Below are 24,880 nucleotides of genomic sequence, written 5' to 3'. Positions count from 1 at the left end.
CACTGACAGAGACACAACTTGTCTTATATGCATTTTAAACTAGGTCAAATAGCAAAGTATGTTAAGTTCCTTTAGGACTTTGCACTTTTCATCATGCTTGAACACAAATGCAGTATTTGTAGGAGATGATCATGTCTAACGTAGCGACACGGAGCTGAATGTGTAAACACAAACTGCAGCAACTGCTGTTCTTTTTTGCATGTATTTACAACTGTGCTCTCCACAGTCTCTTTCTGTAAAGATTTTAAATGCTTAACTTCCGACTAAGAGTTAAGCTCTGCCAAATGAAAGAGGTGCTTGTTGGCCACACTTAAATACACTGCTTTGGCACATGGCTGCACTACCTACAGCTAGCCTGCATTACACACAATTACACCTCAGTTCACAGTATCCAGAGGACAGCATAACTTCCTGCTCTGTAATTCTGCCTTCCTTTCTTCACACCCCAGTCCTCACACACATACTCTGAACACCAGCTGACTAGACGCAGGAGATGTTACATGTAGATCACACAGAAACCAGCTACCCTGGAAGCCTAACTCATTCAGCCTTGGTGTGTCGCCTCCTTCCAGGCTGTCAGATGGCACCACTGCTCCAACACTGCAACAGTCCACCTTTGTGGCAGCCTATTGCAGCACACACATCTGACATTACACACTTTTCTTGACTTTTGTCTCTTAATCAAAGAATCATTGGAAGGTTTGGGTTGGAAGGGCCCTCTAAAGATGGACTGGTCCAACTCCTTGCCAAGGGCAGGGACACCTTGCACTAAACGCTTAACTCACAAAATTGACATCCCTTGGTTGTTCAACAGCACATACAGTCCTTGCTCTGTGGAAAAACCTCAACTTCAGTACGAGTCCGTCTATGGTTTTTGTCTTGAAATACACTTACATGGGGCTTTGCTCTCTTCTTTGCTGGAGGTGGTATTTCTACTGTATCTTGACCAAGACCACTAGCAGCAAAGAATTCCTCAAAGATCAAATTACTAGGCACTTTCAGAAATGCCCACAGGTGTGATGCACTCTTCAGGAAGGGCTAGAAACCCCAATTAGCCCAACACTTTCAAATGTGATATATTCAAGCATCATCAGGAAGGGACCACATATTTAAAGCAATAGTTATGGACTCAAAAAGGTGCTCTTTCCTTCCTCCATTTATAGTATGGCTGTATTTCTTACCTATATAACTGGTTCCTTTGCAGAATGCCCTTAAAAGTTCTCTTTTCTGTACAAAGGTATTAGCTATACAAACGTGAACTGTAATGGGGACCATATAAATATCACGGACTCACAACAGTTGTAAACCAGACTACGCAGTCTGTTGTTTGCATGAGTAAGTGAGGAAATTACACATCATTTGTACTAGGCCTATGCTGTTTAAGGACAATATAAGCTGGGACAATATACAGTGTGCAGAAGGACAATATAAACAGGGAGTCATTTCCCCAGAGAACTTGATCCAGATGCATGACTTATTACCATTCTGTCAAGAGCCCTAAGCAATATTTTAGTGAAACATATCAGAGAAATGGAAAATACCTGAATGATCCAGATGTTTCTACAGTTCTGTGGCAGCTTTATGGCAAAGCTTCCCTGACCTAAGGCTGCCATTACGAAATGCATTGTACACACATATAGTGAAGATATTTCTTCTCACTCCAAAAATACAAGCCTAAAATGCATTTGAAGTGATAGTCTGTGTTACACAGGAACATATACTGAGCTTCAAGTCTTCTGCACCAGATTTCAGGAAATACTCACTGCTGCCTCCTTTCTCTGAATTCTTTTCTACTGCCAATGAAGAAGCTATCTTCATTTGCATTTTACTGCATGCACAATAATTCAAGATCCATGAATTTCAATAACTGGAGACAAACACAAATCACTAATTGAATCTACTTAAATATAACATTAAGAGGTATTCTGTGCTGCAAAAGTAACTCTCAGAATGGAGAGTCTCTTTTCACAAGATATGAACTCTCCTTTGATTAATCCTGATATATAAAGGCCCTTTTGCAGTTAATTTCACTGCAGTGCAATTCTCACTGATGCATTTGCACAGTGTCAAGGAAAACACTCTACATCACCATCACCATAATAATTCCAACTCAGTTTTCATTCAGAACTCAAAACTAATTGCCATCATTTGACAGCCAGTAATCTTTCCATTGTACAACTCATTGCTCCACACACAAATCCCACTCCTTTACTCTAAACACTACCTTAGTCAGATGGCTCTCATGCTGTTCCAAAATATAACTACTTACAAACATACAAACAATAAACAACTATAAATAGAAGGAATTCCATGGCATAAAAATGAAGATTTAAGACTGCTACTTTCTTATAGTTATAAAGGAAATAAGTGAATAGAAGAGCCTACAGCTTGCTTGTCGTGTAGCAATTTAACAGCTTTTCGTAAAACACATTCAAATAAAGCACTAGCAATACATAAGTCTGAAACCCAAAGCTTTCTGTCCATACTTATTGGCCAAGATAAAAGAATATAAAAGAAAACTAAAATATTTGAACATATTTTAACATCATATATTCTGGTTTGCTAAACTGCTACAAAGAGGTGTAAGAAAGAACATCACCGTGAAAGAAAGTTTCAAGTTTGTGGGCAATTAAAGGCAAAACAGGATGTTCTTCTTTCTCAGCTATTTACTAGCAGATGTTTCAGGACACCACAGACAGACCCAGAACTCTTTCAGCCTCTCCACGCTAACTAATAACTAACATACCTCACAAAACTACATTTAGATAAGAAAGAGTGGGATTGGCCTTGTTGACAAGTCCACATTCAACGCCAGGGATAATGTGAAACAACATCTTAAAAGCAACCTTCCATTGTCCAACTTAAATCTTATGCACCACATTCTTGGGAAGTACTATTTCAAAAAAATTTCTGGGAAAGAGCTCCTTCTGGGGACCTCAATCCTACTAACATTCACTTGCACAGTTAAATCTAACGCTATCTGCATTTTCCCCCACAGGATCAGAGAATTTATCCTTTCACAAATTAATTACATTCCAACAATTCTGATCTAGAATAACAACGTGTACTTGAAGCACTTCAAATTTTCATGCAGGAATACTTAAATTATCATGGTAAAAAATACTCTGTATATAAACCTAACTTTTTCTTAACAGTTACGTCTCTTGGCCCTCAAACAGAAAAGACATTCCAAGCAATTTTTAGAAAGACTCACACAGAAAGATAAGTATACTAATACCAGCACAGCTGAGCTCAAGCTTGAGTGCCTGCAATCACACCACTGTGGGATTTATGCTGATCAGATTTCATAAACTCATTTCCCAGTGCCATGGGAGATCTGTGCTGCTTGAAGTGTTAAGTTTTGGGTGGATCACAGAAAAGGTAGGTCAGTTTTTGCAAGAACATTCATGTTAGCCCAACTGTAGAAAATAAGCGAAGTCCCACACAGTCATACACTTTGCGAATAAACTACATTACACTCCAGATGAAGAAGGGAGAGAAAGGTTACATATTGACCACTTCAGCCAAATTCGCATTCATACTCAAAACCAAGTGTTGTTTCAACCACAAGGAGCAGAAGAAACTGTATTGTATTTGATGGGTTATGAAAATATTTAAGTATTTTCAAAGACTGGGTTTCAACACAGATAAAATTCACTGTCAGTTATTGAATATTACCTGTCCCAAACCCCCTTTCAAAGTCTGAATTATTTTTTTTATTATGGATTTCAACCACTGTATCAAGATACATGGCCTTAATGCAGAGCTGCTGCATTGCACTCTCAAGGCAGCTGCACTAAAATAGGCAGGAGAGTTTTACATATTTTTGTGACTCATAAAATTTCTTCTAGTGTTGAAGAGTAGACAAGTGTGTTTCAGTAAAATACCAGATAGTGTTACTGTGCCTAAGAATGACTCCCTGGAGAGGTCTGCAATTTTTTCTGTTCTTGCTTTTGCTGAAGTTCACTGTAAAAATTCCATGACTGACACAAACTAACACTCCTCCATTTGCCAACTTCATCACAGAGCTCAGAAGTCGAAGTCAATACAAAGCTGCAAGTGTATTTCAGTCATGCATTTCTGGAAAGTGCTAAATGCATCTTAACAGTTTAGCTTCAGTTCTTCCATGGCAGCTATCTACCATCTTTAGAGCTTCCCATCAAAGTGTCAAAACCCCCATGTTCACAAAGCCTTGTAAACAGATGCTCTACTTTGAGTTAATAATATGCTTTAATCAATGTAATGATGAAAATTTTGTGGGTTTACCACTGAATTATCTCTCAATTTTATTACAAACCCACAAGCCAGAAAGCACTCAGGTGAATAAACACACAATAGACATAATCTTAGCTATTCTGCTATGCTATGCTATGAATCTGTCACAGATTGAGTTTTAGTCTGCTGCTATTTGTACCAGCCGACCTCGTGCTAGCTTCAAAATCAAAGTGCTGGCTGGAGCAAAGTATTAGGTGGCCTGAAGTTCAGATTGTAACATCAGAGCCTTCCTGTTCTGGTTGCTGTTTCTGGGTGTGAGCTCTTTTCTGCAGGCACAGCAGTGAGATGGGTGGGGGTCAGGTAGCACACTAGGGCTTTTTTTGTTTGCTTTCAGTCTCATGCAGTTTTAAAAATTTTTCTTTCCAGCATTTTACTGTGCTCTTCTGCACGGAGGCTAACCTAAAGTAATTGTGATGTTACGTGTTATCTTTTTCTGCAGGTAGGCTAAGATAATTATGAGGTTTTGTGTGTTGCTTTTCCCTCAATTCTGTGTTGGGGGAGTAGGCAGGTTAACCCATTAGTTTTGCTTTAAACCTTTACAGAATCATATGTAAATTATGCTTTAACAAGTTTGAATCTACAAGGCAAGCTCATAGCTTGCTCTCTCGTGGTCACTTTCATGATATATGAATGCACTGACTGTAAAAACTCAGTCCCCCAGCAGTAACTATCAAATATGTCAAGTAAAAATTAATTAGATGTCTTTTTACATCAACAGAGGGAAGAAAAAAAAAGCTATAAATAACTGTATGAGACTATTAGGAGACAATGACTTGATTAGCTCTTCTTCCACAGTGATCCATTTACATGAAATCAAAACTAAGTCATCCCTATCCATGAATATCTACTGAACATAAAATCCCAGAGAAATAAATTTAGGCTACAAATCCCATTATTTGCATAAATTTGGAACTATTTGAGAGCTTTCTGAGTTTTGTTTTAAATACTTGGTTGCATCCAAAAGACTGAATGAAAACTATACAAAAATATTTTAAAGAAGTGTCCTGCTTTTATACGCTCCCAACAAGTGCTGTATTCTGCTAAAAATACAGCAGGGTATAAAGAGATCTTGCAAACTGCAGCATTCTACATGTCCTTGCAATATCAAACTGTAACTATAGAACCACCTGTTCCTTGGACTCTCTTTTATTAATGCACATTTTTTTATAGACAGTTTCAATTCCAGAAGTACAAAGGCAACCCTTCACAGCCCATTTCTTCTAGGCTTACTCCAAATTTTGGGTCAACCAAAAATGCTAGCACTGTGCTGTTTTCACTTAGCTTTGGTTAGTCTCAAGTCCAGTACCAATTTTGCCAGTGTATAATTTTAACACTGTAAATATCGAAGTTCCAAGACCAGTGCTAATCTTAACATTTTAAACACCTCTCTCACTGGATTGAGATGTCTAACACAATATTCTTGCTTTAACAGTAAAATGTTTCTTCTCAAAAGATTAGGAGCCGTGCTCTGAACCTGCTTTTCATTATTTTATCAGTTTTCATTTATTTTATTCAGCAATGACATTCAGCTTTCTAAGCACAGTTCAGACAGAGCTACCATTCAATGCAAAACAATACTTTAAAAAAGCTTACTAAAATTACAATCAAAGTGAGAGCAACAAAGACACCTGGTATTGCTTCATGCCAGCAGGCCTGGCCATCACAACGCTTGGGCTTGGCATCTTGGTTCCAGGGCAAGTTCAGGTATCACAACAGAAAATATCAACAAACTCAGTGTTTGACTTCAGAAGGTCCAGCACAGAGAAGAGAAGGCAGACGAGGTCCACATAACATAAATGAAAAGCATTAGTGAATATCTCAAAACCCTTACTTTTAAGGTAGATGGGACCATTTAAACTGCACAGTCATTCACACATGCACTTTGAGAGTTCACTTTAAGCCAAACATCTAGAGTAAACTGAACAAAATTCATTTAAGCCAACACTGATTTGTAGACCAAATGAAATCTCCTGATAGCAGTTTCTGCAGACATTAAGATCACCTTGGAAAACTCGACAAGGTAAAAAATTTAATTTTCAGAAAAGAAATAATGAGTTAAGGGAAAAAAGCCAGATAAAACAGAAAGACCACAAATAAACACATTTCCAGACACAAGTAACAGAAGTCTTGCTATGAGTAAAATTCTTCTTCATATACTCTTTTAATTAATACCCCTGTTTGTACAAACATCAGTTATATTTCCTCCCCCAGGATTTGCTCTCCGAAAGGGCAGGGGACATCCATCAGGCTAACAAACTGCCTTCTTTTGGAAGGAACAGAGCCTCCTTATTTGTCCTCCTCTAAGCCAGTCCAGAACTATTCCAGCTGTACAGATGTTAAAACTTTTTTTTCCACATTGGTCTAGTTGTGGAATTTTTCATAGCATCAAACCAACAGGAGTCTGTTTAGTATTTTAAGTTTGTGAATATTCTGGAGCAAAAGTAAGCAGCCATTCTGCAATTTTCGTTTCCCAGTGTCCTCTGGCACACAGTTTTGTCTGACAGACTGGCAGTCTGGGAGTGTCAGCTGGACTCACTGCAGTCTTTAAAAAACAAACTAAACCTCTGACACCTTGCTCGCTAAATCTTATTAAGACTAAGAACTATCCACTTCAGGTTCAGATTCTGTCCTTTCACATTTCCCATCCACCTTGAACAGAGGGCTCTTGCAGACATCTGGTGCTGCATTCAACTTCAACTGCTGAATACAGTCAGATCTTCCATCAGCAGCTGGCTGGATAGAAGCACAACCGTCTATGGTCTGCATTGTATGCTTAATCAAACACAGCATGGATGATCATTTTTATAAAAGAGTACACTAATTTGGGAATGAGAAAGGGAGCAGTGACCAGTTTCATGTTGCACATGAACTGGATTATCGGCCTGACTTCTTCCTTCTCCTATTTCACAGCTAGAAAGAAGGGTATTTTTACTGGTGAAGCAATTATCCAAGTATTTTTTGCTGTTTCAGAATTTTATGTTTTGTCTGCTGGATGAATAGGAATGATAAATCACTAGCCTGTACACATGAGAATAAGAACAGACTTCCTGGAGTTGACGAGTTACCAAAGCTCCAAGAGTCTTAGAATAATAAGCAGTCTTACAGGACACTGAAAAACCACCCCTAAACCTTTCGAACTTCAAAGTTCTTCAAGCAGACATTTATTTTAGAGTACGACAAAATAACCAGATTGATTCTGAGGTGGTAGAGCACACACAGCACAGATGAAGAACCTCTTTAAATACAATAAGCAAAGACTTGCTTAGCATTTTACTAAAGAAATAAAAAAGTGAAATATTTATGTAGAAAAACCTAAAAAACCATAAAAACCATACACAAATAATAACCGCATATAAGATATAAACTAGATCCATTTTATTTCTCATTTACTGACATGCCCGGTTGAAATTATTCTAATTCATGCACTACTTGAAACATACGCAGTAGGAATGTCACCCTACCTGCAAAACTTACAAAACCAGAGCTCTCAAAAGAAGTATAAAAAAGGAGGGAAGGCTGGTAAGTCAGCTTCCTAGTGACTATGTTCCTTTTTAATACAACAGGCAAAATATACACACCTTCTCCATCACCCGCTTCAGCACGATCTGGCTTTGTTTCTTTGTGCTGTCCTTCTGCCACTTTCACTGCCACTGCTCTGCAAATAGCTCCCAGCTTCCGATCCAGAGAGCGCACTCCTGCCTCTCTAGTGTATCTAGCACAGAGACAATCGTTTTACTGGGGGAAATTCTTCATAGGAGAATTTTCTTTCGATATAAACACACATTCTTTTTAAAAATATAGCCGAAGAGAATGAGATGTGAAAGGTAGCGAGGCCTTGGGCTACTCAAATCAACTGCAGACAAATGTCACAAAATAGCTGTGGTTTGCTGCTAAGACTGTAAAGGAAGACACAACTGAGTGGGAAGAGGAGCGGTCTAACACCCACTGTTAAACCTCAGTGAAATGCTAAACAATGTTTCAATACCATTGAGCTCTTCTCAGATAAAAATTAAAGGAAAAGCTATTTTTTTAAACTCAATATAGTTCATTTGAAGTTGAGGAACTGACTGTAAGAGTATTTTCTTTTAGTCTATGAATTAAAAACAGACACCAGGCAGTAACACTCACTAAATGCCAGAATGTTGTCTATGGTCTTAGAATATTTCAATTCATTGAATAAACCCCCAATTTTCCCACTGGAAATTATCTAGTTTCAAGCCGAAGGATGTGGTCAACATGTTTGCCCTCATGTCCAATTAAAAAAAATACTTCTAATTAACACAAGCTACCAAACCCACCCCTCCACACACCCTACCCCCACCCCCCATTTTAATGCTTTTAACTCAATTAATTTTTTAAGACAACTGTGGCCATCGAATCACATGGTAATTTCCATTTTCTTCCTATGGAAATGACAGAAATAAAACTTCATTGTTTAAAATAAAAGCTGTCTGCTACCAAGACCATGGTGTAACCTGCTGCACACCACAGCAAAATTAGCTTCATGTGTTTCTGTTTACTCATAGTGCCTTGCCAGTTGTGTTGACACAACTGCTTGTAAGCCACACTCAAGAGTCAGAGCAATGAGTCTTCCGGCGAACGAAGGATTATTTGGTTTATAGACAGCTGAACTCAGGAATGAGCAACTCCCTAACTTACTAACAGTACAACTGAAACTGTTAAGAACAATAAATCTTAAGAAATATTCTCTGTTACTAGAAAAAAAAAGGTTATTTAAACTTAAAGCAATGAATAATGGATTTACCTGGTAATTATGTCCAAAGTGGTTACCTGTGGAATCTGTATTTGCTGTGGAGTCAGGCCATGCTGTTCAAGTTGTTTAGGAATGAGGTGTCTATGTGCAATTTCAATCTTTTCTTCCTGTGTGTATCCTTAAAAAGAAAAAGCACATGCTTACTAATCTTTCTACTTATACACTATAATACAGTAACATTTCTTACCATTTATAATTGTACCTGACTCAACACTTACCCTCCCCACTATTATTCATTCAGAACTTCATGCAACAAGAATAGAATTTTACTGTTTCAAAGATCCCTTTCTTCACTAGACTCTAGGAGAGATGCATCAGCCAACAACCAGTTAGAACACAAACTTTCATTAGTGAAAATATTGTTACAGGATGTACCAACATATCTCCATGCACTCGAAAATAAATTTTCCTTAGCGCAATGCTGAATTTCATTCTCATGACACAGGCCCTAATACAGGCATCCCAACAGACTCCTTGAACAATTCCAGCCACTCAGTCTGATTCCTGGCAGGCTTACCTTAAGGAACTGTTTTCATTTTAAGAGAAACACCCCAAAATTGTTTAAAGATTTGCAATAGCTGCTTTAATGGAAACACTGCATCATTACCTGGAACTTGAATAATTTCCATTCTGTCCAGCAGAGCAGGTGGGATAGTAGCTGTAGTGTTGGCCGTAGCTATAAAAAGGACTTGGGACAGATCAAAAGCTACATTTAAGTAGTGATCGGTGAAACTGTGATTTTGTTCTGGATCCAAGACCTTAACAAGAGCGAACACAAAAATTGATGCAGTTATTCAATTAGAATAAATTATGCACATTTTTATTATATTCTATTAGGATCTGTCAGTTTGGACTTTACATTCATAAAATGTTATGAATACTACTAAAATCTGAGCCTCGGTACTCGGCCTCACTTTGGTTACTCTATAACAATATTACACACTACACCTAAGAAAAAGTTGTTTCCCCATTAGCTCTTTTTACCCTTTCATAAAGACGGCTGCAGCATTTCTCCAGTCATACAGTACCTCCTGTAACCTATCTCCATGAGCCTTCACAGATGGTATAGAGCAGCCTCAAGGACTCTCAGCACTCTTGGAAAAGCAGCCCATGCAGTCCCATGCAGCTGTACAAGTAGAAATATCTCAAGTGATCCCTGACCCCAATCCTTATCTACTGCTGGTAACTGTTCTTTCTTTATGCACACCAACCTGAGCAATCTCACTGTGAAGACCAAAGTGAAGAACGCTGATTATCTTAGCCATATCTGCTGTGAATAAGTCACCTACCCCACTCATTCGCCTTTGTCTATCCTTTTACTAATACTGCAGATAAAGAAAACCCTCTTCTTGCCCATGACATCCCACACAAGTCTTCATTCTAGGTGAGCCCTGGCTTTCTGAACACCATCTTTGCACTGTATTTTGGTTTGTTTGGGTCTTTTTTCCCCCAAATTCTGCGATTAAAAAGAAAGAAAATTAAACAAGCACAGAAGAATGATAACACACAATTTGACCAACCTCAACAATTCACCACGTAAGTAGAACTATGGCTGAAAGAAGCATTGTTTTATTGCTTTTAGTACTACCACTATGTGCCAATGCAACACTTGAATACCTTCAAGCTATTACTCAAGCTGTTTTTTTTACATTAGGTGATAAAGATTCTAGATACGTCGATCACAAGCTCACTAAGGTGCTAGGTTATAGTCTTTTAGCAGGACTGCAAGTTCACTGTATGCACTAATCTACACTTGGCTTCTATATCACCACCCATGAACCAGCTTCATTTCAGTCCCCCTTAAAGGAGTGACACTTTTCCTTTGCACAGGATGAATTTTCAATGCTACACCGACATGAATAATTCTCATGTAACAAATAATGGGGCCCATGCATCTCCTGAGAAACAGCACACCACTGTCAAAGTAATTTATCTGCCTATATGCAAATGAATGCACTCCTTGTCTTGGCAACTTGAACTACAGCCAAAACCAGTGCTGGTAATTCTAAAAAACTGAATTTGTTTTGTTATTAAGTGATTATGAAAGAAACAATTCTAAATTTTCATTACTCTTGAATTGTATTCAGTCTTTGAAAAGACTTAGAACAGATATGGTTTATGATCACAACAAAACAGCAGAATACTTTTTACAGAATGCTAGAAATATAGTAAGACACTTTTAAAAACATATGTCTTGATTTTATTTTGAAGTGCTACATAGATTTAAGACTGATTTGGAACTGTATCACGACTGTAATACAACACATGCTATACATTGTCCTTAATAGTGAAACCTTAAAATATACTGAAGCACATGCCTAAATTCTAAAACTGAGGTCAGAATGCAGTGAATGCTATTGTTCACTGGCCATAAGCTATTTAAAAGCTTCTTTTCTTACCCTCTTCAGCAAGCAGCAGCAATCACTTACACCATTCTTTACTGATGAAGGCAAAGGCCTTGAAGTATCCTGACTAGCCAAGTACACAATCATTTCATCATCATTATGTAAGATGTCAACTGGTGCTACAATCTAGCCCTAAAATGCATGGAGACACAACAACAGGCAGTGTATTCAGACACAGCATCTACAGACTGACTCCAAAGAAAGTAGATCTATGCCAAATATTGGTCTCTCATTCAAAGTCTATAGCTGCAGGTTTTCAGAACTGATTTAAACAGCAAATGTTAAGTCAGCTTACGTTTATTTTTCCTATAAGGATAACAGTGTATCGGAAAACTCCGGCCTATTATCTGAAGCACTGGCAAACACTTCCACACATGCTAAAAACCAATGTATCGTGACAGATCAAGCTAGTTTTTCATAAAAGTCTATCTACATGCATGTCTTTCACTCCTCCTATTCTGCAAGTAGGTATCTTTATAAACCCTAATACAGTGATAAGCTGGTGACTCCAATACCACTAACAAAGCTACACATAATACTGGTACTGTACTCATGTGTAAACAATGCAATCCAATTAATGTAAAGGGAACTGTAATCAAAACCAACTTAAACTATATCTAAGAAGTTGAATTATTTGAGATTCTCTACAAGGGCTAGAGTTTCTCTGGACTAGTAATTCTCTGAAAATAGATTTTCCAAAGCAAGAAGAACTGCTTTTTCGCTACATATCTGTGTTGAAGTTCAAAAAGTTTTCAAATATATCCAACTTATACAAAAATATTAAGTACAAAAGGAGCATTCAGTGAACAAAACATCTTGGTTAACTTACAGCCCACAGCTCACATGTATACAAAGCGTTTTCTCTTCCAGCTTTTTATTACCACAAAATCCAGAAAATTTCCATGAACATTTAGTTGCCTGGTTATGCTCCTGATCTAATTTCTCTGCATACAAATACTGACTGTCAGGCACTTGGATCCATTTCTGTGTTCTTCTGTTTTAAACAGAGGTCATCTAAATTTAGACTAAAACATTCCCTTGTTGATGAACAGTAACCGAAAATAGGAAGACTTTCTGTTCTGCTTAAGCAACAACTCTGCAGAAGCACTAGAACTAAACACATACCCACTGCTTAAAAAACATTCAAGCTTTGCCTCAAATTTTACAGGGTATGGCCATTTATCTTCTTGAATGTATCCCACTGTAGACAGTCAGTAGAAATTTAAGGGCCTACACATTAAGAAAAAAAAGTTGTGCTTTTTATGCTTAATGATGGCACTTAAAAACAAGGAGCAGAAAAGTAAATGTGATGGTTAGGTGATCACTTGTTTGTCCTCCTACATGATAGCCTCCTTCCCTAATCCCAGATGGACTTTGCAATAATGTAAGCCACAAAAAGCAGATAAAAACCAGGCTGCTGCGTCCAGGCATCTCTCCATCAGAAGAGGAAAAGCACATGCTTGAGGATGTTTAGACAGCAAAAGAGGAATTTATCGATCTCACCTGGGAGCAGTCCAGACATGGTTAATAGAGCGATTACTTCTCCAGATACAACTAATGGTCAATTAGCAGTGACTAACAGAAAGACTGCAGCCCAAGCAGTCAGCTGGAAGCTAACCTGACAGCCTCCGCTGGAACAATCCAATGCAGGAGCTGAGTTGAGTATCACTGAGAATATGGGTTTTAAAATACAGAAAACAGAAGCATCCCTAAGCAGCAGCTAAGCATCAAAAATTCAAACACAAATAATTAAAAAATAAATTCATTTAATTTGCCTTCACACACTTGACATGATAGACAAACAACAGAAATGCTAATTCCCTACTGCAGACCAGGAATGAAAAATTAAGAAACAGCAAAGGCTGAACAAAATTCATGTACAGATCTGGATTAATTATGGAACACTTTCCAAAAACTAACTGAAATTCGAAAAAAATGTGAAATGATTACTTCATTGCAAAATGTTAACTGCTTAGCCAACAAAATACCTACAAATTTCTGTCTGCTAACACATCTGATTTTCTGTTTTTTTTTTTCTCCATTCATTAACTAGATTTAGGCCAGCTTAGTTCAGTGTCTAATGAAGAAATAACAGAAGAAGTATCAGCCAATTCAGGAAACAAATCTCAGAGCCATTAACAGCATAGAGTAAGTAAAATCCTACATGTGAAAAATTCAAAGAATGTGCATTTGAGTATTTGTTACACTTCCCGCTTTTCTTTTTTCTTAAGAGGCTTGTCATGTACTCTAGAAACATGTACTACGCACTTAAGAGATACATAGGTGAAGGATCACAACTGTCATTTTTAAAATGTGCTTAACATTTTCAATTCTCTAGCACATATAAATTATTACTCATATTAACATGCAAAGATCAAAACACAGCTCTCAAACCACAGCCTGCTCATGCACGGATTTTCAAAGAACTAGTTAGCCTTGTCAAAACAGTAATTTTACACTATCTAGCCGGAATAAAATAACAACATTTGTAGAATGTCAATTGACATTTCATTTGCAGAAAGTCATATAGCATACAGATGAGCTCATGACACCTTAATTTAAGCAGCATTTCTCAAATTCAAATCGCTGTATTAAGCTCTGTCAGTCAAAAATAGTCATTAGAAGGATTCTGTAAGCAATATTGCCAGAATCACTTTCAACTCCATCTACAAGCATTCAGCTGTAGAAGTTACTACACCTTAAGTCTGACAACTGAGGTGTTTCTAAGGATTATGCCCTAAATCATTTCAATGACAGTGAGCCAGCATATCTAAAAATAAATCTGGATAAATATCTTTTACTAAACTAACCCATGAAGTGTAGTGGTGATCACCTGCTCTGAAGAGCCTCAAGTCTTTCAGCCCAGCCCAGCCTGGCTGTGTCATTACCTTTCCCCATCACCAGTGCTAGCACAGGATAATGTGCACAGCCTTCTGCACAAAGATGGTGGGGAAGTGCAATGCTCTGTGTCTCTTCTCTAAACCTGAGGAGATACTCCTTCCTCTCCTCAGCTAAATAAAGTGCTAAAATAAAACAGCTGAACCCGCAAAGTCAGTGAAAGAAAGAATTGTACTTGGATATCATTATGCATCATACTCCAGGGAAAAAGGGCAGAGAGAACATTCGGGCAACTCATCACTGCTCTCTGCTACAGACTATTCCAACTCAGGAAGACAAGATGACACAGGTCTCATTTCACTTTCCTCTTAATCACTAAGTTTTACAACTAATCTAATTAGTAAGACCTCAACAGCTGATGGATTTAGAAAATATTCCAACAGTATCTTGTTCACTAAAGTCCTTAACTTGTATCTTCTAAACTTTAATGTGTCTTTAGCAGGTCGAGTTTAACTTCTCTATAAACTTTTTGTGATGAAATAACTATGCCATATACTTCAAAAATAGATTAATTTCTATCCTGGTGCTAGTGCCAGAATTTCAGGAAAAAAAATGAACACATTTCATAGCTGAGTCTAATGGAAAGCAAACACTCATCACACAATCAGTCAAGGAATGGGAATTTGTGACTTAAATGAGAAACTTCAATTCAGAAAGTTAATGACAATGCTAATTAAAGAAATGCTGCTAAAAGAACTTTTAACTAGTCCATATTACATGCAAGGCAAAATGTTTTGCTCCAGTATAAGCTTGTACCATCAGAAGCTTCAAAAAAGTTATTAAATTTATTCCAAGAAAAAAAGGAAAAGCTTGAAAAAATCCAGCTACCATCTGGCTGTTCTACAGCGCTTTCTTACAGCTAAGAGCATTCAACCATTAAAAATCAGTGTCCTCAAGTCCCTGAAGTAATGCTTAAGGCTTGAACAATCTTTAAATCTACAAAACAGCACAAAACACATCCTTCTGTTTTAAGTACAGATCACTGAGATTATTACATATGCTATGTAACACCATTTGCACTGTGCACAACTAACTGAGGGAAATCCAACAGTGTCAAAACAAAGTAGTTGGGTATGAGAACAAAAAAGTTGACAGTGACATGCTATCTTTTGTCCAAGGAATCTTCCTTTCTGAGTCTAGTCTTTTGTAATTTACCATCTCTTACCTCAAGCAAGGCTGCTGCAGGATCTCCCTGCAAGCTCTTTCCCAGTTTATCAACCTCATCTAACAGGAATACTGGATTGTTAACCCCAACAGTCTTCAGTCCATTGATTATTCTGCCAGGCATACTGCCAACATACGTGCGCCTATGAGAAATAAAGCACATATGAGGAAAGAGGAACCAGGCAGGTATAACAGGAGTAGAAATCCAAAAACTCAAAGGAAAACATTAAGAATATGCAGTATTATAATAACTCTAGCTTTTCTACAAATCTTTTCAGAACTAGTTCATAAAAACATGAAAGGTATTAAGGTAGTATAATCAACTCTATCAGAATGCAAAAATTCCACTTCTCTGGTTTACTAGTTGGGTCTACACTAAAATATATCCAAACTTTATGGCTTGCAGGCATTGCACGTGATTGAGTGGAAGCATCCCTTACTGTATGAACAAGCAGAAGCAGACTTGGAAACCTCATTAATATTAGCATTTTAATAATGGTATTACTGGATTTTGTTAATCACCACAGATGCTACAAATTCCAAATATGATGAACTGTTGATATTCCCTGTATAGACAGCATGCTTTAATACTAAAAAAAAAAACTCCAATTACTATGTCACTTCAACAAGAAAAAAACAACTCTAGAATCACAGCCTGTTGAAGAGTATAACAGTACAAAAAAGTTATGAGTGAAAGTTATGAGTTTAAAAGTCTTTCTGTAGTAATATAGCAAATATAGCAACTACAATCTACACCCCTTCTTTGCTGCATTTATCACAGCCCTTCTTTCCTGTGCCATAACTGAACTGAATACCAGATTACAAAATGCTGGTCACTCAAGAAGAAAGAGATACATGAAGTGCTGTAGTACTCATCTCGTGATGCTCACAAAGCAGACAGGCAAAACAGGTCTGCCTTGCCTTATGGTCTATTCTACCACTGTCCAAAATAAACATGATGACAGTTTGAAGGACTAAACCAAAAGTACCGTGTGCTAGTTTGAAGCTAGCTAGAATGATGTGGTGAGAAGAACTAGATTACAGGCTGTGAAAGGGAAACAATGGTGATGTCTACTTCACTCATAGGCTTGCTGAGAGGTATGAGAGCAAGAATCCAAACATAGATAAGGTAGTCACTTTCTGTCCAGGCTGTGGGCTGCATTTTTCTCTCTAAATTAACCTGATTAATCCACCTGCTTCCTAAACCCCCCAGCCAACCCTCAATTATTCCTTGGGCACAAAGCAACATCTGGGGTAAGGTAGAGACAGGAGTGGGAGAAGGTGGAAGGGCAGTTGGGAGCCCCTCCTGGGGACTCAGATTTCTGGGAGGGCTGTTGTGTTTCTGTATTACCTTGCACCTTGTCTATTTCTGTCTATAACTGTATATACTGTAAATATCTGCTTTAATATTGTGCTAAGCTGTAAATATAAGCTTCATTCAATTTCCACAGCCAGTTGAGTCTAGTCTGGGTGATTTCCAAAGTGTCTGGGGGGGTGGGGAACACCCAAACCATCATATCTTTTATTTTGGCACTCAACGTGGGGCAAATTCATTTTGAGTGACTGTTAATTAACTCTGGGAATCAGAACGAAGCTAATGAAGCTATTTTACTTAATGGGGGCTATTGTGTGGCCTATTTTCTGCTTTCTTGACTATAATTGGATTAAAGCCCAAACTGGTTACCTTTTGTTTAACTTAATTTTGAAGAAGATTAAATCAAAGATTACATCAAGTTTTTGGAATTTTGGGAACTATATCCTTGAACATGTTGGATTTAATATTACAGGGTCTTTCACCAGTAACATTACAGGAAATTATACTTTGTCCACAGCTTTAATGAGTAATTTTGCCTAAGACCCAGGTACCTAACCCTTGTTCTGAATTTTATTCACGAGATTGTGGCATTTCTGTCGTGTGTGATCTCAGGTCTTGTAATTTTGATGTGGCTGAACGTGAAAATTGGCCTATCCTTTACCTCTGCACTGACTCATGGATGGTTGCCAGTGCTCTATAGGGTTGGCTAAAAGACTGGAAAAATAATGGTTGGCAGAGGAAAGGAAAGCCTATTTGGTGTGCTGATCTATGGGAGGACACTGCTGCACAACTGGAGAGAATTCCAGTTAAGATGCAGCACGTAGATGCACACATGCCCAGGAGCAGAGCCACTGAGGAACACCACCACAACCAGCAGGCAGACCAAGCTGCTGAAATTTCTCAATCTGATACAAACTCTGATCCTGACCTTGACTAGAAACACCGAGGTGAACTGTTCTTAGCTTGGTGAGTACATGATTCATCTGGACATCAAGGCAGAGATGTAACATATTGATGGGCACACGACAGGTCAATTGACTTATCCATAGACACTATCACCCAAGTCATACATGACTGTGACATCTGTGCTGCTATTAAGCAGACTAAGTGAATCAAGCCCTTGTGGTATAGCAAGCGACAGTTAAAGTACAAGTATGGCAAAGCCTGGCAGATTGACTACATCACTTCACCTCAATCTTGTTCTGGCAAGCAAGTTACAGCTGTAACTATAAGCTTCACTCAATTTCCAGAGCCAGCTGAATCTAGTCTGGGTGAATTCCAAAGTGTGTGTGTGGGGTGGGTAACACCCAAACTATCACATCTCATGGGAGTAATTTTGAAAGATACAGGAGAACACTTAAATATAAAAAACCCACAACTTAAACCACACAGAAATGTAACATTTAACCACTGAGAGAACAAACAGCAGTTGCTGTACCCAATTCTAGATCTGAGAGAAAACAAAAGTTTTTAAAATCCTCTCAATAGCCAGAGATGCAACAGAATTTGATTGCCTACTACCAACTTTGTGAGACAGCTGCTAGAGACTGGAGCAGCCAGCATGCAGTAGTTTATCACCTCACTGCTTTTATGTAAAATCTTACATGGTAGCAAGTAGATTGATTCCCCTCGACTGAGGACTGCAGTTTATAACATTTATTACTGATCAAAAATCTGCATGGGGAAGCCATTATACTGCTGTGACACTTCATTCTCCATCTGCACACAGTCAGCCTTGCCAAATGGATGAACTGCATTCTATAAAATGCCATCAGAAAATTTACAAGACCGAAGCAGAATTGGAGTTGACAGAAGTGAATCTTTTAGCAGTGCAACCTAATTAATCACTGCAGCAATCTGGGGGTTCTTTGGCTTTTCCTTTAGTTTTGTTTCGGGTTTTTTTGTCTGGTTGATTTTTGGTGATTTTGTTTGGCTTTATATGTGGTTTGAGGGTTTGGTTGGTTGCTTAGTTGAAGTGGTGGTTTTGCTGTTGCTTTAGGGGATTTTTTTTTAAAAGGTACTCTACTAGTAAAGATTTTTTTAAATGTTTCAGGGACAATGCAGCCTAACCAGTTTTAACATTTATGTGAGTAATAGGACAACACAATTAAGTAAATATTAAACATTCCTCTTCTTCCATGTTATTATCAATTGCATGCTTAAAGACATTACAGTTTTTTAATGCATGCTTGTGCTTTTATATAAAGTTTGAACTGATCCTTTCAAATTATATGAAATTGATAACTACATGTACATGTATTTCATCTAGTTTTAAGAAAAATAGCCTTGTTTTATAAACTAAATGGAAGTAAATTAGGTTTCTCTAGACAAAGGAAAGCATCATTGAATAATCACTTTCTTTCCCTGCACTACCCAGCTGCAACAATGCAGGTCAAAACATCGTAAGTCTTAGCTATCAAAACCTACCAGAAGATTTATACCCATGGATACATATATACACCACTTCAAAAAACATTTTTGCAGGTTTTCCAAATAGAAGCACTTCAAAAAAAACAAGCAAACAAGAACCAAAACAGAACAGGAGGATTTTTCTACCTTGAGATGCAAAAAAGCTGTTATCACTAATAGACTGATTCCCCCCCCACCAGCAACCCTGAAAACAGACTTCAAGACACAGACATTTCAGTTTTAAGTAGATTTGGGGATTTAATGATGCATTTGTAAAATTTTCCCACCGATACAGCATCTTTCAGTAAGCCTTAATTTTGTACAAAATTAAGTTTCTCAACATTTTAATATATGCTGTACACTAAGCTGAAGCACAGTCAGTCAAGAATTGTGATAAAGAAAAGGCAGAAAAAAAGCAAATATACTCATGATAACTGAGATCTGTATCTTGGAGTGATACAATCTTAGGAGTAATAAAATTAAATGGCTTCTAAATCAAGGAATAAGGAAAACTTTCTAATAATGACAGAAAAAAAAAATCTTTGCTTGTTTTTTAATGTAAGCTAGCAAAATAAAGCCTTGGTCATGAGCTACCCTGTATAAACTGAAACCATGGTCCAACTGAAATGGATTCTTGTTATGAAAAAGATGGCACAGTTCCCTACACAACCAAGAGTTCTTCAAGAAATTCAAGGACCAAAGTTAGAGGAACTAATGTTGGAAATATGCAGCAGTTTTTCAAAACACTTAATCTCCAGAGAATTAGCATCAAAAGATGAGAAAAGTGCATGAACTACAAATATTTTACTCTTCTTTTTACTACCTGAAAATTGACTATTCTCACTCTTCCTCTCTTTTGCTGTCTTTTCATTTGCACTTTCAATCATCTCAAGACATGGTAAGTCTAAATAATGAACTCTAATATAAACAGATGACAAAATTAATAATAACTTACTATTTCACCTTAAAAATACAAACATAGGTAGCCTGTTTTCATTTCCCAATAGTCAATATGGAACACATTTCAATACAAGAGTCCATGATAAGGCAGACCCTGCAGATATTTATGTGTGAACTCACCAGAATATATTAAAACTACAAACAGATGTAGACATCTATCTGTCTGAACATTAACCTCTGTCTTGTAATTTGTGAAACTGAATACTGCTGTTTGTTAACAACAGCCACTGAATGCGATGTTACTTTAGCTAGGGATGAAAGAAGGCAAACCAACATCCTACATTAAGATTTTGATGACATAATGTGTGCCTTTAGTAATTTTTTGATGCACTTTTTCTATCCATCCAATAATGCTAGAGTTAGCTGCCTACCACTAAAAATAGGAAGTATAAATTGAGTTTCCTGGTTATCTCAATTGCATAGTAAGAACAAAAACCACAGCTCTTTAAGAGCTCATGCCATAGAAGGTCTAAAATTTAGTCATCTTTTTATTTATTTTTTAAGTCAGTGAAAAAGTAGCATTAAAAAAACACTGGAGTTGTACAGCATGTCATTAGGAAGTGCAAGAAAGACGGCTGGGAAATCTAACCTCATCAACTCTTTCAAGGTAAACCGGGAATGTGCAGGAATTGGCGCCTTTAGAGCTATACTAGTACATTGACAAAAACAGGACTCCATACCATTCTAAAGAGAAAAAGTTTGAAACTCTTAACTACAGTTGTTTTCAAACTGCAGAGGTAGGAAAAGATAAAGTAAATGCCATCAAAGAAACTGTTTCTGGAAGGAGTTGCAAAATGTCAGTTTTTTCAGCAGGGAAAGGGGTTGGGTCCACTCAAGTGCTTTACAAATACATCTATGCTTCCTACTCGTATAAGAAAGATATTCCTTTTCTAGACCTAACTGGCTGGTTTGTTCTTACCTGCTGCAATAAGGCCTGTGCTAGCAAACCCATACTGATGAGGAATCCCTTTCCTCTCACAGACATATCTGAACAAGTCTTCAGCATAGGCAAACTATCCAAACCTCTAAAAACTAAAAAGCAATGCTAACATAAGAAAGAACACTTCACATAGAGGTGGAAGAGAGCTTCACAGTGATCTAATCAGCACCACTGTAAATAAAAGTTACATTTTCCTTTTTAAAAATAGAAAGGCACATATACGTACAATAGAGAAGACCATATAGTTCCTGTATAAACAAAGTATCAGTACTGAGGACAACTTACATGCAGTGAGCTTCTTGTAAAAAAGTTTTCTAAGCTGCCCTTCAGGGTGGTTTGCACTTGTTTGGGTTGGGGTTTTTGGTGGGTTTTGGTTGAGTGTTGTGTTTTTAATACATGTTAAGGACAAATGTAAACAAGCAAACTTCAACATATGGTACAGATGAGTGGTAAATGCAAACAGCTGGGGGATGTCTGATAATGCAGTTCTGTTGTTGTACCGAGATGATGACTTCATTCTGGGAATGCAGAACAGTAGCTGCTGGTCTCTACCCAATCACAAACCAGCCATGAACCCCAGCTGCTGGCACACAGTGAAACTGGGAATTTCTGACTGCCCTAGTACATCACATGAAACAGTACACTTACTGAAACACCACTCCCCCCAACTGCTGCCCTCAAATATAGTTTAGTTTGCTTGCTGAATTTATCAGTCTGCATCTTTCACCTAAAACAGTAATAAGAAACCAAAGTGAATGCTATTTCAGGCAATATTTGCCTGTGTGAAACCGAACCACAGTTTCTTTTTTGATGTTCTAGTACATTTAGTACATTTCAAATGTTTACTACATTTGTAGGTGCATATCATATCATCCGTCTGCAATGTTAATGGAATTCTTAAGATTTAAAGCCTAATAAGGAGCTTTTAGGAGAAAAGGAATGGTTCCTAAAATGCAATAGTATTAAGCCAACACACTTAACAGTAAAACTCAGAACAGAAGCCTCTTTCTCCTCCACTTTTAGACCACCTCTGTAATTCCTCTCTGCCAGCGATTGCAATCAGATGCACAATACAGATTCACCTCACTGGGAGTAGTGTGAAGGATTTATTCATGCAAGAAGACATTATATAGAGAGGTCTAGGGACAAGCTACAGTTTCGACTAAATCTTCTAAGAAGCAGAACTCAGGAAAAAAAGGGGGAAAAAGAGGCATTATTAAAAACACTTGGGTGTGTTTTAACCTATAAAAAAACCTGCAAAAGCTTTCAGTTATAGGTGCCTCCTTGTACTAACTCTCTAAAGTTAGCTCTAAAGTTGCTCTCAAATTTGTTTTTAAACTATACACCTGTTTCTTAAAGACTACCATGTGGTTACTCGTGCTAGCTCTAGATGGCATTTTCCTTTACTGATGAAAAAGGAACTGTCTTATCAAATAGTTCCCATGGGCTCATTTCAAGGTTTTTTTTTTTAAACATGAAATTTGTAATGGCTAGCTTTTAATGCAAATTAATAATTCAATAATGCCCTCAAAAATACTACAGCAATAGTCACAAACACCTGAATGTAAAAGCTTTTAAAAGCCTTATTAGCACATGATTAGAGTCTTCAGTCTCTGTCAGGCTTATGCACAAGGTAGAAAGCCAAAAAAATAAAACAAACAGGAAAACACTAAGAAATTACTGGGAATTGAGTAAAAGCTGATGACAGTTCTAATGTTATTTGTAAGGTCAATTTCACCGACTTGATTTCCTTCTTACAGAGCTTCAGCCCTGCTCTACCCTAAAAAAGTTACTTATGCCTGTAATGCTTGGTGTTCAACAGCCTCTAGTGGTTTCAGATCGAACAGCAATATACTGTTGGATCGTTTCACACTCTTTTTTAGGATCCATGCCTTAAGTAATTGAAAAAACATCAGAATTCTTACATGCACAAATTGCTGCTAAGCAGTAAAATCCAACACCTTAAAACAGATGTATCTACAAACTCCGAGTTGCTGTTGGTTATGTTGACCAAATGTACACCAAGTAAAAAATTACAGGTAATTCTTATAAGCTAGAAATTCTGGGTAAGAGTCAAACACTGTGGAAAACAAATCTCCTGCTAATTTGCTATAGCAGAATGTGCACGGGAAGATGCTCATACAGCTCATTTTGTCATGCATACTGAACTGAAGGTTTATAAAACCATTATCTAGTATTATTAAAACAAACAGGAAGAAAGAATAAAGGCTTATCTCAACACTAAACATCCATTCCCATTACTAAAAATCTCTCCTGTATTATATCGTTGTTTGAAACAGCAAAACTTGTCTGTGTTAGCTGAACAATGAAAACAATAAATTCTGTAACAAACAGAAGAAAAAAAATTGCAATTAGGAAAAGAAGTAGTTACCTGTGGCCTCGAATATCAGACTGATCACAGACTCCTCCTAAAGCAATTCTGTGGAATTCTCGACCCAAAGTCTTTGCAATTGATCTTCCAACACTAGTTTTACCAACACCTGGGGGCCCCACAAAGCAAAGAATGGGTCCCTTGAGGTTGTTTTTAAGTTGTCGGACAGCTAAGTACTCCAAAACTCTCTTCTTCAGCTTCTCCATGGCATAATGATCATTATCCAAAAGAATTCGAGCTGCACGAATTTCAAGACGATCTATCGGTCATTGGAAAGAGAGAAGTCAGCATTTTTATCTTTAAAAATGGAAACAATTAATTCTAAAATAGAAGCAAACACATTTGCAAACACATTCATCAGTGAAATCCCAGCACATTATTTCAGACAGTGTTTTCCTGAAACAAAGATATTGTATATCACCATTAGTAAGGAAATTGGACATAAGCTAAAGATATCACAGTAGTGATAATGATTGTTTTTAAACTATAGTACAAAGTTGACATGATACTCAGTTTTAATTACTGCAACAAAGTTGTAATTACTTAAATGAACTAAAATTGTGCTTTTCTGTCCTCCTGCTCCTTGCTGAAATGGATTAAGACATAGCAGAACCTTCTTCATGAAAATTAATGCTACAGAAACATACAAAAACTTTTTTGAGACATGTTAGAATTAATTAGATGCCCCTTTCTTCATTACTTAGGATACACACCAGTAGAGAGTATGCAAGTAATAACATCTTCATTTTTCTGTGTAGGTATTTCTAACATTAAATCACATTATTATGACGTCCAGCTGAGCTATTCAGGCTAGTCAATATAAAGACCTTACTTCAAGCCAGGCAGACCATAAGACTTCAGTAACATATTAATGACATTCTATCAATCAGTGAGACAAATGTTTGCAAGACAGAACTAAGTACATAGTTTTTACACAATGATTAATTGTCCTAAAACGTCTGTGCAAGAAACAAATGTAATAGAAGGATTCACCTTTTGTACTCTTGTTCCATGGCAATTCTACCATCAGCTCCAAGTAATTTCTCGTCAAAGCATATTCTGGCATTGACTGAGGCATCTTCTTTAACCTGCAAATATGTGCTCAGAATTCATAAAGCTAACCAAGAATTAAGCGTGAGATAAGACTCTCCTGCACCACAAGACACATATGTAACAAACTTGAAGGCATCAGCACCCTCTTACTTTCTAACAACCATAATAAAAAAGTCACTACTCCATCACTCAGGAGACTGTCATTGCATAACAACAGGTGAGGTGCAAGACACAAATTCTAAAAAAGTGTCAGTTCCCTGTGCATACACAACACATGCATCACTAATATTCTTCC

The 24,880-nt window shown here is 37.4% G+C and overlaps 1 protein-coding gene across 2 annotated transcripts in view; it reads right to left on the bottom strand.

Moving 5' to 3' along the window:
- LONP2 (lon peptidase 2, peroxisomal) overlaps positions 1–24,880 on the bottom strand; it is a 43,690-nt gene that overhangs the window by 13,788 nt on the left and 5,022 nt on the right. For both annotated transcript variants that reach the window (XM_064160326.1, XM_064160327.1), the window contains exons 6-11: positions 24,526–24,620; positions 23,533–23,791; positions 15,518–15,659; positions 9,657–9,807; positions 9,041–9,167; positions 7,854–7,987 (exon numbers count right to left, since the gene is read on the bottom strand). In XM_064160326.1, coding sequence (XP_064016396.1) covers positions 7,854–7,987; positions 9,041–9,167; positions 9,657–9,807; positions 15,518–15,659; positions 23,533–23,791; positions 24,526–24,620 — 908 coding nt within the window. The remainder of the gene's footprint in view (positions 1–7,853; positions 7,988–9,040; positions 9,168–9,656; positions 9,808–15,517; positions 15,660–23,532; positions 23,792–24,525; positions 24,621–24,880) is intronic.

Source organism: Pogoniulus pusillus, chromosome 20 (assembly GCF_015220805.1).
Source record: "Pogoniulus pusillus isolate bPogPus1 chromosome 20, bPogPus1.pri, whole genome shotgun sequence".
NCBI classification, from domain to species: Eukaryota; Metazoa; Chordata; class Aves; order Piciformes; family Lybiidae; genus Pogoniulus; species Pogoniulus pusillus.
This window is presented reverse-complemented; position numbering and strand designations above follow the sequence as displayed.